Raw genomic sequence first — 14,962 nt, forward strand, 5'->3', positions numbered from 1 at the left:
GGCCACCTCTGTTTCTCAACCTAGCCCACCAGCAAGAAGGCTGGGGGTGGGCAAGAAGCTGGGACAGCTGAGGCAGGTTTCCCCAAATCACCAAGAGGATATTCCATACCATATGGTGTGATGCTCAGCATATAAACTTGGAGAAAGAAAGAAAAAAGGGGAGACATTCAGAGTTATGCTGTTTGTTTTCCCAAGTCACCATTAGAAGTGCTGAAGTTCTGCTGTCCTGGACATGACTGAACATTTGCCTGCCCATGGGAAGTGATGAGTAAATTCCTTCTTTTGATGTGCTTTGCTTTGCTTCTGTGTGTGGCTTTTGTTTTATCTATTGAACTGTCTTTATTTCAACCTGTGACTTTTCACTCCTTTACCCTGCTGATTCTCTCTTCCTTCCTGCTGTGGGAGAGCGAGCGAGTGTCTTAGCTTCCTATCCACAACAAAAGCCTTTCCAGCTCTTTTAAACTTCTTGAAAGATGTGCCACAATATTTATCTTATGCATTCTGTTCTTATCTAAGTTACCATATTAGACAGAATCTCTTTCACAAGACACATTTCTTTCTCACCCCCTATGAAATGACAATAGACTTGTATGTTTTTAAACCTGGTATTTTTAAGGATGCAAAAAAAACCCAACATGTAAAAGAACTAGTTTACCATAAAGTATTTTCTTCTAATTCCCTACAAAACTTTAAGATTTGATGCTCTAAGTGCTAACATAACTGGCAACTCATTCTCTTAAAAACTAAAAGGAAAAAAATAAAAAGTATCCAAAAGTGATCACAAATAGGTGATATTTTTGATCAGTTCACATCACTAGCTTACTACTGTGAGAAATCTCACTGTAACCAATGGCTGGCTTCTATTTCTCATGGAACACAAGCCTAATTTGAAAGTTTTACTGTGTATTTAGAGAAAAAAATAAGCTTTTCATTAGCATTTTTAGTCCTTAAGAAGCAACACAGATAAGCAGAAATTAGCTAGATTCTATTTTTTATCACAAGCCACCAACAGATTTGCTTGCCGAACTTCCCTCAGTTTCCAAAAGCTGGTTCCTCTGAATTCGAACTTGTATTGATGATACAAATTTAGCCCACAAATCTTCAATTAACACAAAAAACAGAGAAAAAAACAAGGCCGCTGTAATTGCAAAGATAACCCCAAATATCTTTGGGTGTAGGTGGAGCACATGTCTGCAATCAGTCCAACACAACCAGTGGACCATTAACATGAAGTCATGCTCCCAATGAGAACTGTTTAAGCAGAGTGAATTTCTGCTTGCTCTCAAACTTACTTGATTAAAGTGCTGTTATAAATTAAATTTTTCTTGCTTTTCTTTCCCCCCTTCAAATAAGAATAATAAAAGAAAAATAGGAACATAGAAGTTTTGTTGGCTTAGAAAAGACATGACTAACATTCCTACAGGTGAGTAGCAAGGACTTAACTGTATTCTACTGCTGCTACCGGCCACCAACTCTCTCTTGCTGATCTTTTTATTTATCTTGTTTTCTAGTTATGTTGTGTTTTCAAGACCAGTTTACTTATTGAGTATATTGAGTACAAAGGGTGTCTCCAGCTTTGTTATGGCCTTTGAGTGCTTTGCAATATGAAATGTTATAACGCCTCTAAAAATCTGCCTTGAAATATGGAAGGCAATGCTGCATTCCACCATAATAGCACTGAGTAAGTCCTTGTAAACCACAAAGTAGAAATTTAGTGCCCCTGTTTGTAATTTTAAGAATTAGTTAAGGGAAGAAAACAGTGAAAGCTGAAGGCTGAACTATATATCCGCATATATAAATAAAGATATCCTGTGAAAAATCTTTCAAAAATCATGTGATCAAAAGAGGAGAAAAAACTCCTAATGTTGGGAATATTTTTTGTACCTCTTAACTATGTTGACACTGTTTTAATTACATTGCTGAAGATATAGACAGCCACAGATGGTTAAATGAAACAGAAAGGCGAATCTCTAAATGCTATCTGGAATACACATTATTCTCTGCAGTCAGGAACAACTTCATGAAGCAATTTCTAAAGAGGTCTGTACAGAGCAGAAGTTCTCAGCATGACAGAGGTTAGCTAATGTTGTGGGACCTGATTTCAACAGCATGTTATGAAAACAAATAAATCATTAAACAAAAATGGGGACCTATTATAATAAAGTTACTTTCTGTCATCCCTTAAGAGCTCAGCAAGATTGGCACAGGCCCTGGAAAGTGACTCAGGTTCATCTCCTGATGGAAAAGTTAAACAGAGAGAAGGATGAAAGACCAGGTCCTAAGTCAGGAAAGAAAAATGTGTGTGTGATATTTTTTTCATGTACTTTACCAAAAGTATAGCTAAAGTATTTGAATTTTCAAAATATCTGTTGTCTTTAAATGCAGGGCAGAAGATTCATATCTATTTTGGATTTCGAGTACACTTGGAAATACTGAAAAACTGCACTGAATAGCAGATTTGCATCACTCTCAAGAAGATTTCAGAGTAGAATGAGATTTTGAGGTTTGAGAGGCTTTGCCTCTTCTCTGGGCTAGAGCACAGGAAGATATTGAGACAAACAAAAACGAAGATAACTGCTTTTACAACTCTCCTCTATTCAACTTTTCAGAATTAGTTAGTTCATATAGAAGTGGCTTAAGAAAATACCTTGGTTACAAACACCTATTTATTTGGAGGAAAAAAGCCAACAATACTGAAAAACTATAATTTCAATTTTGAAAGATTTCTGCTAGTATATTTGAAATAAAATTAGTGATTAGGATGGAAACTATAGATTAATAGGGAATTTGGTAAGAAGTAGAAATTAATAGTGTAAAACTCACATTATTTTCTAATACCTGAGCGCTTAATTAGGGCCTGGTCTTTCGTCCCTGAATAATTTTTATTCAAGTATCTTTTCATAAGATTTTTATGAACCTTAAGTACTAGGCACTTTATATAAATTTTCTGTAATAATTCTCCACATACTAGTGACTCCAAAAACAGACATCTAATGAAAGAATCAAACACTATTAAATTCCAGAGGAAACACAATATAAATAAGATTTTGCCCATAGAACAGAGATTATGGGTGACAACTACACTTGAATATGAAAATTTAAATGCCCTTAATTAAGAAGGAAGTTTGAAATCCCCTCATTCATTTAGAAAGTAAAATACATGATTTTGCTACAAAGATGCATGTTCAGTTTGTTAATGAAGACCAGGTAGAAATCTTTCAGGATATATGAGAAAGCATTCCTTATTTAGATGATTATTCACAGCATCAATTTCAGTGCAGTAGACATCATGCAAATTAATAATTTTCTGCCTTCCATTGTTCAGGCTTCTCCTTTAAAGGATGACATATAGAACCAGCATAATCTTTAGATTTAGTTTAGCATCAGTCTAAACTCTAGTTCTTTCCAAGTACAAAGGCTTTTTTCGTCTTACATGGGAGAAGAAAAAATACTGAAAGGCAAGTAAAAATCCCCATTCTGCAGTTAGACACTTCACTTTAGTATTTTTACTAAAAATACTGGAGGTTTTTTTCCATTCTCCCAAAACATCTGCAGGAGAGACAGAAGGAATTTTCCTTCTGCCTTATTTAACAACAAAGTTCTCATTCATTAGAACAATATAAATCACAGATAGAAGTCCTGGCTACTCATTAAGCTGATTAACAGACCAGGTCTCACTTTCCTGAGAAATTTTGTATTTTTTTGCCAATCCATCTAATGGATGTATTACTATATTTTTCCTAGGTTAGTTAAAAGTGAACTAAACACACTTGCAGATGATTAATATTACAACAATTGCTTTGGAAGTTCAATAGCAACTGTCAGGTTTGGGAGAAACAACACATAAAAGAAAGAGAATGCTACATAAAAATAACCATATTAATCGTCTGAGTCAGATGTTAAAGACATCATGAAAAGTTCACCCCTCAGTGAATTCTTTAGCACTGGTAAGTTTGTGCAAGTCATTTGCTTGAAGTTGTGAGTATATAAAGCATAAAACAATATAAACAAATAATATTCAGCACTGAATCTTTAAAATAGTAAAAGGTACTGTGCTGGTTTTGGCTGTTATAGAGTTAACTTTCCTCAAAGTAGGGGGCTGGAGTAGAGTTAAGTTTCTTCAAAGTAAGGGGTTGTGGTTTGGATTTGTGCTGAAATTCAGGCTGATAACATAGAGATGTTTTTGTTATTGCTGAGCAGGGCCTGCACAGCCTTCAAAGCTTTTTGCTCCTCCCTTCACCCCACCAGTGAGGAGACTGGGGGTGCACAAGGAGCTGGGAGGGGACACAGCTGGGACAGCAGACACCAAAGGGATATCCCAAACCATGTGGTGTCATGCTCAGCATATAGAAGTGGGAGAAGAAGGAGACCTTGATTGGAGCAATGGTGTTTGCTTTCCACAGTCACTGTTGGGCGTGATGGGGCCTTGCTCCCCTAGGGATGGCTGAGCACCTGCCTACCCATGGGAACTAGTGAATTCATACCTCGTTTTCCTTCATTCCTACACACAACTTTTGCTTTAGCTATTAAACTGTCTTGTCTCAGCCCTTGAGTCTTCTCACTTTTACTATTCTGTCTCCCATCCCACTGGTGGGAGTGAGTGAATGTCTGCATGGGGCTTGGCTGCCAGCTGAGGTCAAACCACCACAGATGCACTGCAATATTTGAGACTTTTATACACATAATGTTTGCTTTTTTGACTTGTCAGCTATTTCATGTATCTGCACTTAGAGAAAGCCAGAGAACTAACAAACTGAGCCATTCCTTAATGGCTGAAATCCAGCTAAGCTGAAGCCAAGCATAAAGGAAGCAGAATTTCACCACAGTCAACAACATAATAACTTACAATGTGCACTGGACAAATTTGCAAACAAAAATTTTCTGTATTATATGTTGCATAAAGCTAAAGTTTTAAAGAAAGTCTCAAAACTCTTAAACTGTACAAAGGAACAAATTTGCAAAGCCCAGTTTACATATTTGTTGAACAAGTTATGCAAAACTTCAGAAGCTAAACAATTGGTTGGTAAATGGCAAAAATCTTTATTGCCATGCAAATGACAATGTTTCCCATCAAGACTCTAAATTGCGGCTTTTGTTTTTCAGCTACAAGATAATCTCAGACTTCTGTTTCTTACTTTAAAAAAAACACCAAAAACCACTCTTCCCATATTTGATGTATCTGAAATACAATATTCAACTGATAAGTGCTGAAACCTTTTTGATCAAACCCTCAAATGTTTTCATGCAAGCCCAAGTTGGAATTCATGTATCACGAAAGTAAAAAATGATGTTACAGGACAGAAAGAAGGATCAACAAACATAAGACACTGAATCACTGTTTCAAGAGAAAATCTGAATGTACTAAAAATATCTGCTGAATAGAGGAGTGTTTGTAAATGAGATGCTGCTTTTACTTGGACTGCTGGTATTTAAAATAATTCATCTCAGAAAAGTCATTGCTGAAGTATCAACTAACACCCCTGTCTCTATTTTAGATGCCTGTTCTACAGAAGAGGAGAGAGGCTTGTGTCATTAACAGAGCTGGTAACGTAAGACAGCTGGTGCTAATCAGTCTTTCACATTCTTTTCGTGTTGTATGCACCAGCAATTTCAGCAATCACACTGTAGACACTTGAGTAGAGACAATTTTATAATACTTATTCTGCATCTTCAAGAGCTGTTTAGCAGTAGAAGCCTTTTGTGTTCACTTCTGTTCAGACCTTAAAATGTTGCTTCTGACTCTGTCGCTGAAGGGATCTACCACCACTGCAGCTTAATTTACAACCCAACCCACAGGGAACTTATAGGCCAAGGGATCCCTTGGAGAACTCTGTATTTCTATATGGAGTTAAAGAAAGAGCAAATGTCTTTCAAGGATTGTACTCATTCCTAAATAGAGAGTTCAAAAACTGTGTGGTTGTTTTTAGTGTTTTTAACTGGGCAGATTTTTTTTTCCAAAATCTTATACTCTTGCACACTTTCTTCAGCTTTACAGAACCCAGAACTGCCCAAATAAGCTTATCAGCAAACAATGAACAAATAATTTAAAATAGCGTTCTTTCAAATATAAACAAAAAACATCTATCAATTATTTTTGAGCAGTCTTGAGAATCCAGAGGGGTCCCAGATGACTGGAAGCTGGCAAATGTTGTCCTGGTTTTCAAAAGGACAGAAAGAAGGACTCTGGAAACCACAGGCCTGTCAGTCTCACTCCAGTGCCTGGTAGTTATAGTGAAGATTATTCTGGAAAGTGTTGAAAAACACCAGTCTACAACTTTCACATGAGGGGCAGAAGAAAGGCAGGCGCTGATCTCTTCTCTGTGGTGACCAGTGACAGGACCCGAGGGAATGCCCTGAAGTTGTGTCAGGGGAGGTTTAGGTTGGGTATTAGAAAGAGGTTCTTCCCCCAAAGGGTGGTTGGGCACTGGAACAGACTCCCCAGGGAAGTGGTCACAGCATTAACCCTGCCAGAGTTCAAGTAGCATTTGGATGATACTCAGACATATGGTGTGACTCTTGGGGATGGTCCTGTGCAGGGCTAAGGGTTGCACTCAATGATCCTTGTGGGTCCCTTCCAACTCAGCATATTCTATGATTTTGTGATAAATGCCTCTCAGGTGAAATCACACAGTAATTATCTTACCTATTTAGAAATATATGTCTGATCAACTGCTCTTATCAACATATTCTACTAAATATATGTTAATCCTCTTTTAATTAAATTTCTACTTTTTTGTTATTTATAAAGCAATCTGAAGCAACCACTGTGTACTGTTTTTGACTACTCCAACAATTTTCCAAAAAAGATAAGAACACTACATCACAGCAATCAGCAGTTTGATACAAATGGCAAATGCAATCCTTGGTTACTAGAGATGGTAGCAGAAAACCTGCAGTTCTGTGAATAATTCCACACCAAGCACAGAATATTGCTAGCAAATCAACTACTGAAAGTTTCCAAGAGTTTGTTTTGCCTTCTTGAGTATTTCATTTCCATCACACTGATTTTTTTGCTTCACTGCTCAAAATCTGTAAAAATGCTTTATATCTTTTACTACTCATTAATATGACAGGTTCATTAAAGTAAATGAAGCTTAATTTAATCATATTCAGATGCTATACTGGATAGATTATTGCATTTTGCCTTTTAAATAGTTTGTCTTTAATTCTACTGTCTTCATCAAACAGCATTCTGAATAATTATCATGCTGCTATTATGAAGTTACAGCATGATTACATTCTTACTAAGAATTTCAGGTCACCTACAGCATTTACACAAAATACAACAAACCTAGTCAAAGCACTTCAGGCTATGCAGCAAGAATGTAACTCCTTACAGCACTGTATGTGTTTTTAAGGTCTTTACCATTTGGACTAGTACATTATCTCAGTTTTATAGTCACTAGTCAGGAAGCAAATGTCAGCTGGAATCATTGAATCTCAATTTTTTTTTGCACCTTTCATTTTGTTTGATTGGCTTTTTACCAATTGCAATTTATGGCTCTGATGAAAGCAAAAAGCAAAAGGCTGAGAGTGTAATCAAGGCTAATGATGAACTAAATACCATGTGATAATAAATCAGCAAGAAAAAATACTCGAGACAAATGAAGATGTTTACCATTTTAGTATGAAAACTATTAGAACAACTGTTTATATAAAATAAAACTTTGTACAAGAAAACCAAATAAACAACCAAGACACACAAAAAATCAACATTCTCTTATGTAAAATAAAACATTAAACTTCTGACGCGAAGCGGAATTTAGGGCTCTTTCACAAGAAATAAAATCCTTTTTTAAAATCAGAGTGTGGAGCAGTGAGAACAGAGAAGAAAGTTTGAGGAGCTAAGACATTTCATTTTTATAAACAACGATGAACATTGCCATAGTCACAGCCCACAGTAAACAGTAATCCTTATACTTGAACTTCTAAAACTTATTACACCAGAGAAAATACCCCAATTCTTCTAAGAAGAAGCTTTTCAGAGTCACTGAAACACTTTTTTTCTTTGTTAACTGGTATTTTATTTTATTAAAAAAATGGTACATGTGAAAAAAGCAACTCTGAGAAAAAAGCTCAATGGTCTAAGGATAATCTACACAACCTACCTGAAGTTAAAAATAATCTCATTCACTTCAATAGCTTTTCTGAAAGGCCCCAAGACAGAAATTAAAGATATAATAGCTAATAATAGATAAATTCAAATAGGAGCTTAATGTCTTTTTTTAAATATCACAAAGTCTGCACAATACAAGCGTTAGGCTATATATACAGTACCTTTGGATATTGTTTGACAGGGATCAGAACTCTCTCTGACAGCTTTATGTTTTTGTTGCTGATAACATCAAGATATTTCTTTTCTTCATCTTCCTTCTTGCCTTCAGAACCCTGAAATTTTTCCATTTCTGAAAAACATTATAAAACAGAGCAATCAGTGCCATGTAATTTGTCATCTTTAGGAACTTTAAACTTACACATTACGATACAGACTGTGTGCTGAACACCTGTGTTGCTTACACTCACAGGGTCTGTCCTGTTGTCTTTGAAAAGACCTGGATTGCCACCAGAGCTGAGAGGAAGAGGCGACAGCCACAGGCTGTACTTCTCAACTAATTCTTCCCCAGCTGAAAGGGAAGCCAAATTATCTCAGTGAGAGCAGGAATAGAAGGGGCTAAGAATTCCATCTATCAGTCTTTTAAAGGGGATCACATCATCTAAGCTTGATTCTTTTTGTACATGTGACCTGACCTGCCAGAATTAAATTGGATTCTAACTGCAATGCCTAGTAGTAGTAGAAAACTAAAACTTCTTTTTCTTACTGAGTTTCCATTCCATTCCAATGTTTCTGAATTAATTGAAGATTGTACAAAATAAGAAATAAAGTTAACTCTTTCAAAAAAATTTCTTCAATTCAGAAATGCAGTAAATAATTGTTATAGATATGTAAAATAATGCTAGCATGTAGAACACTCCATAGAATTTTAAAAAAATCCTCAAAAAATGTTCTGGTTGAACAGTTTTGAATTCTTTATTCACTAAAGCTCTATAAGCAACAGAAAACAACAAATAATTGAATTCATCACCCTACAAAGAACATCTAATAGGATGCCTGAAAGCTCCCTGAGAGCACAGGTACTTTTGAAAAAGCTGCATTTGCAGCAGTGAGGCTGACAGCACAGAAAATGACAATGCTTATAATAAGTTAATTATAACTGATTTATAGCTAAAAAGGGACAGCTGTGGGTCTTAGAAACATGCTGTTTCAAGGACCAGAAAGCAAGAATGGAAAAGAGCAACATAGCAACAGCAACCTGCAACACACATATATAAGTTTTTTGACTTAAAACAAGTGTAAGGAAAAATGTATTGAAGAGAACAGCCCATGTCGTGATTTCTTAAAAAATGTTTATGTTGCCTATATGAGACAAAATGATTTATTTAAAGCCTGCACCAGCAGACAGTTCTCTGATGTTAGTCATAAGCTCTCTTAAAACCTCTCAGAGAACACAACTAAAAGAGCTCAGATGGGATACACCTTCCCTAATTTAGGATTAAAAAGTTATTTACAATCAATAAAAGCATCAGAAGGACATTTCATTATTATAAAACACTTGAATATACCTGAAAAAAGTGAATGTTGCATTCAGAGGGAATGATTAACCTGGAAAGCAGCAAGCATCAATTAAGCACAAACCTAATTGTGATTCTTTGCAGTAAAATACTTACTTTGGGCAATTTTAATAAATAGAAAGTTCTTTGAAAATAGATACAATGCAATTATACAAAGGGTTGTGCTAGAGGGTTTGAAAGAGAAGAGACAAAGGCAAAAAATAAGGAAAAGTCTTGCAAGTGCAGTAAGTACTGGAATGAAATTAAGGAATTTCCCAGATGCATTGTGAACACTGGTAAGATAATTCTAAAAGGAAGTGGGGAAAGCCAATCTACATGCGCATGTATATTACACTAGAACCACAGAATCATTTGAGTTAGAAAAGACCTTTAAGAAGATCAAGTCCAGCCATTAAGTAAGCACTGCCAAGTCCACCACTAGACTATGTTCCTAAGTGTCGTATGTACATGTCTTTTCAATACCTCCAGGGACACAGATGTGGCCACCTTCCTGAATAGTCCATTCCAACACTTAATAACCCTTTCTGTGACAAAATTCTTCCTGACGTCCAACCCAAACCTCCCCTGACACAGCTGAAGGCCATTGCCTCTTGTCCAATCAGTAGTTGCCCGAGAGAAGAAACTGACTCCTACCTGGCTACAACCACTTCCTTTCAGGTAGTTGTAGAGAACAATAAGGTCACCTCAAGTCTCCTTTTCTTCAGGCTGAACAACCCTGGCTCCCTCAGCTGCTCCCCATAAGACTTGTGCTCCAGACCCTTCATCAGCTGTGTTGTCCTTCTCTGAAAATGCTGCAGCACCTCAGCATCTTTCTTGTACTGAAGGGCTCAAAACTGGACACAGGATTCAGGGTGTCACCTCACTAGTGCCAGGAACATAGGGACAATCCCTTCCCTGGTTCTGCTGGCAACACTATTGTTGATACAAGCCAGGATGCCAGTGGCCTCAAACACAATTAACTACTTCTTCTGGAAAGGTGCTCAGATGCTTAAAGGTGTGTATGGTCAGTAGGAGGGGGTGCCAAAGCTCACCTCCAAAACATCCACCAACCCTTGCAACCCGTCTGAGTCTTGCACTTTGTTTTTGACTGAGAGCATATAAAAGTTTTGGAACTAAAGTGGTGTCTTTGCTAAAGTTAATGATAAGACTACTTCAGCTGAGTTTATCAGACTTGTGTGAATAAGAGCTTGAAGATGTACCAAGAGTGAGACAACCTGTGGCACTTTAACTGGTTTTACTCCAACACTGAACATGATGACAGGTGAGCTCCAAGCCCAGAAAAACTAGTCCCAGCCTATCCTCAGAGGAGCAAGAAACATCAGTGGGGTTTCCTCTGGCGAACAAAAGGCAAGAGAGAGCCAATTTCTGGTGAGATCCCACAGCACTTAAGGGCAAACACAGTGAGAGAAGCTAATGAGGAGGGATCATGCAAATAAGGTGTAGGCTGTAAACCCAGAAGTGCAGGGCACAGATTATTGCAGCAAAAGCCAGTCCAGACAGTGGGCACTTCAGGTTTTCCTCCAAGAAACAGTGGCAAGTAGCCCATGTCCACAGACATAGAGGGTTTGAGTATCATCTCCAAGGAGAAGACTCCACAAGCTCCCTGGGCAATGTCTACCACTGTTTGATCATTATCACAGTAAAAGAAAGGTTTCCCCATGGTCAGCAGGAAGTTCTTGGCACTCCTGAAAAGAGTCTGGATTGTCTTCTTTGCATCCTGCCTTCTCCTATGGAGTAATCTGCAGGTTGAACAGCCTGCAGGCAGCACTCTAACCTCCTTCTTCAAAGGAGAGATGCTCTAGTCCCTTCATCATTCTTGTGGACCTTTGCAGGAAGCTCTCCAATATGCTTCCTTACGCTGGGGAGTCCAGCATTGGGCAGAGTACACCATGTGCAGCCTCATCAGCACTAAGCACAGTAGGAGGATCAACTCCCTTGACCTGCAAAGACAGCCAAGGAGTAAGGAAGCCTTGAGATGGTGTATGTCTAGAATAGAACATAGGGCAGGGAATGATCAGTGAAACCTTCAAATTTATATGTAAAAAAAGCAATGGAATTCTGTTCAACAGTGGGACAGTCGTGTGACATGAGCCATCTGAGAGGGTTTTCTTCTCCAAAGGCAGGGGCTTGTGCCTTTTCAGTGTGATCCTGGAAGCCCTGTGATGTCACATGGCAGTTCTTGTGACATCCTTGACAACAAGCCTTTTGGAAGCGTGAGGCAGCCCTGAAGGGCCTCAGTGCTTGGCCTTCTCTGTCAGGGACACACATCTGCACGTGGCAGGACAAAGGACCCCATCGGCTCAGTGCCTTCTGAGGGCACAGAGAGGATTTACTGGACAGGAACACCAGCAGAGCTCACAGCATTGGCCCCAACGTGCCATGTGCCCAGGCTCCAGCTGCCATTGCTGAGAGGCCAGGAATCTCTTTCCCACCTTCCCAACTCCTGCCTGCATGTATCAGAGAGGTCAGTCACCATCCTGCCCTGAGAGCTGGAACACACCGAGACACCGCAGTATAACTCATCTGCCCCAGGATGGTCCCTGCCCTTTATGGCAGCCTGAGCTCGGCCCTGAGGCAGAGCCGGCAGTTCTTTAGCACTTGACTTCAGCAGCTTTGTTGCTGCCTGCAGACTGAGTCCCCAGGACAGGCAGACCCATCAGCTTTTTATCTCTCTGTTGTGCAGGGCAAGATGGCCTTGAAGGAGGATTTGGCAGAAGGCAGCACCTCCTTCCATGCTGCCAGCACCGACCATGTGTTCCAGGCTGCACCTCCAGGTGCTTCAGAGAACCTAAAGTGCCCAATCTGCCTGGACACCATTAAGGATCAAGCCTCCCAGAGCTGGTGCAGGCACCACTTCTGTTTTTGCTGCTTAGTGGAGTGTTTCCACAGAAGAGCAGCAAACTTGATATGCCAGCAGCCTGTCCCACACAACTTCTGCACAGTGGGAGACATCAACTCTGCGGTGTACTCCACTGGGCAGGACAGCAGGTCCATCAGCCATGCTCAAGGAGGGAGAGCTGGACGCAGCTCTGAGGAAAGGAGGTGGCATCGTTCCTCAGAACGCCAGCACCACAACTCTTACAGGAGAAGCTCTGGCAGTACCCATGGCAGTAGCCATGGTGGTACCCGGGGCGGTAACCGTGGCGGTACCCAGGGCAGTAGCCATGGTGGTACCCGGGGAGGTATCCATGGCGGGGCTCGAAATAAGAGTCAAAGCAGGTATCAAAGGCAGCACCGTCATGGCCATGGCAGGAAACAGCAGGCCCATGGCTACAACTGCTCGAGCAGAAGGAGGCGGCAGCAGAACTGGGCTCAGGACACTGCTCGTGGCAAGGGCCGAGCTCCAAGGACCAAACAGCGCCCCCGAGCCTCCTCAAGGAGGAGAAGGCGCAGCCAGCAGGGACTCCAGGTTTCTTTCATGGAACCACGGGTGACAAGGAGCCGACTGCACCAGAGGTCCCACAGCACTGTGCGCCAAGCACTGAGGGACAACCTAAGGAGGATGGAACGTGATGAAGGGCTAGCTCTAAGGCATGAATGGCACATCCACACATCCTCTAGGAGGAACCAGCACCGTCAGCACAGGCACCAGGTTTCTTACAGAGAACCACCGGTGACAAGGAACCAACCCGGGGACAGATCTCGCTGCACCCGGGGACACACACTGCGTGAGAATCCAAGGAGGATGGAACATGATGAGGGACAGCTCCCTGGGGAGGCTGGGATAGCCTCTCCAGGGAGGAGAAGGCACCGTCAACAGGGCCACCAGGTTGGTTTCATCGAACCGCGGGTGACAAGGAGCCGAACCCAGGGGATACATCACAGCACTCGGCACCGAGCACTGAGGGAGAATCTACGGAGGATGGAACGTGATGAAGGACAAACCCTACGACTCGACCGGGACATCACAATCTCCCCAGGGAGGAACGAGCGCCGTCAGCAGGGCCTCCAGTTTTCTTTCACTTAACCATAGGAAATAAGGAACTGATAGCCCTGGAGGTCCCACAGCCCTGCTGGGTGCACAGCCTGGTAGCACACTCTACCAAGAAGGGTACTACTGTATGCTCTGTTATGTCAGGAACAATATCACTTTAGACAAAAAAAAGTAACAATAAAGTCAAATCCAATGTTCAAGATTTGGGCAAAGAATTTATTCTCCATCACAAAATGCATCTGAAAATCTAAAGAGACCTTGAAAGACCTTTTTAGGTTAGGAGGATAAGAAGTGTAAAATGTGAATGCAGGGTTGTCATCCTGCTTTATGCTACATTTGTCTATAAAATGCCTTGAGATGGTTTATTTTCAAAAGAGAACATAGGGCAGGGAATGATCAATGAAACCTCCAAATTTATATGTAAAAAAAGCAATGGAATTCTGCTCAACAGTGGGACAGTCGTGTGACATGAGCCATCTGAGAGGGTTTTCTTCTCCAAAGGCAGGGGCTTGTGCCTTTTCAGTGGGGTCCTGGAAGCCCTGTGATGTCACATGGCAGTTCTTGTGACATCCTTGACAACAAGCCTTTTGGAAGTGTGAGGCAGCCCTGAACAGCCCCAGTTCTTGGCCTTCTTTGTCACGGACACACACCTGCACGTGGCAGAACAAAAGACCCCCATCAGCTCGGTGCCTTCTGAGGGCACAGAAAGGATTTGCTGGATGGGAACACCGGCAGGGCTCACAGCATTGGCCCCAACGTGCCAAGTGCCCAGGCTCCAGCTGCCATTGCTGAGAGTCCAGGAATCCCTTTCCCACCTTTCCAACTCCTGCCTGAGAGGTCAGTCACCATCCTGCCCTGAGAGCTGGAACATACCAAGACACCCTGGTGTAACTCATCTGCCCTTTATGGCAGCCTGAGCTCAGCCCTGAGGCAAAGCTGGCAGTTCTCTTTAGCACCTGACTTCAGCAGCTTTGTTGCTGGCTGATGATTGAGCCCCCAGTGCAGTGGGAATTTTGGTTTTGCTTACGGAATGCTATAGTTAATATAGGATTTTGTGACCAATGGAAATAGAATGCCCATGTTCAACAGCATTCCTCCAGTGAGGACAAACACAAGGAACTCAAGAGTACATTTTCAGCATCACTGATCTTAGGTAAAAAAGAGAAAATCAAGCATTACCTGAGAAGAAACTTCATGCATTTTTCACTCACTTTTGCTCTGAGCTAACTGAATTAAAGCAAGGAGACATTTAATTACCTCCTCTAGCACCTGTTAATCTTCAAATATGCCTCATCTTTGCCTTTCATATTTAACACAGTAGTCCTGCACTTCCTCTGTATAATACACATGTATGTAATCCCTCTAAATTGGAAGAAATCATGCATATCTCTGTCACGC

The 14,962-nt window shown here is 40.6% G+C and overlaps 1 protein-coding gene across 2 annotated transcripts in view; it reads right to left on the minus strand.

The window, feature by feature from the left end:
- The window catches only part of KHDRBS2 (KH RNA binding domain containing, signal transduction associated 2), a 342,766-nt gene that overhangs the window by 272,486 nt on the left and 55,318 nt on the right, over positions 1-14,962 (minus strand). For both annotated transcript variants that reach the window (XR_011697020.1, XM_071547825.1), the window contains exon 2: positions 8,278-8,405. Coding sequence is in view for 1 of the 2 variants with exons in the window: in XM_071547825.1 (XP_071403926.1) it covers positions 8,278-8,405 (128 nt within the window). In the remaining variant the exon portion in view is untranslated. The remainder of the gene's footprint in view (positions 1-8,277; positions 8,406-14,962) is intronic.

This window comes from Pithys albifrons, chromosome 2, assembly GCF_047495875.1.
Source record: "Pithys albifrons albifrons isolate INPA30051 chromosome 2, PitAlb_v1, whole genome shotgun sequence".
Classification (NCBI taxonomy): domain Eukaryota; kingdom Metazoa; phylum Chordata; class Aves; order Passeriformes; family Thamnophilidae; genus Pithys; species Pithys albifrons.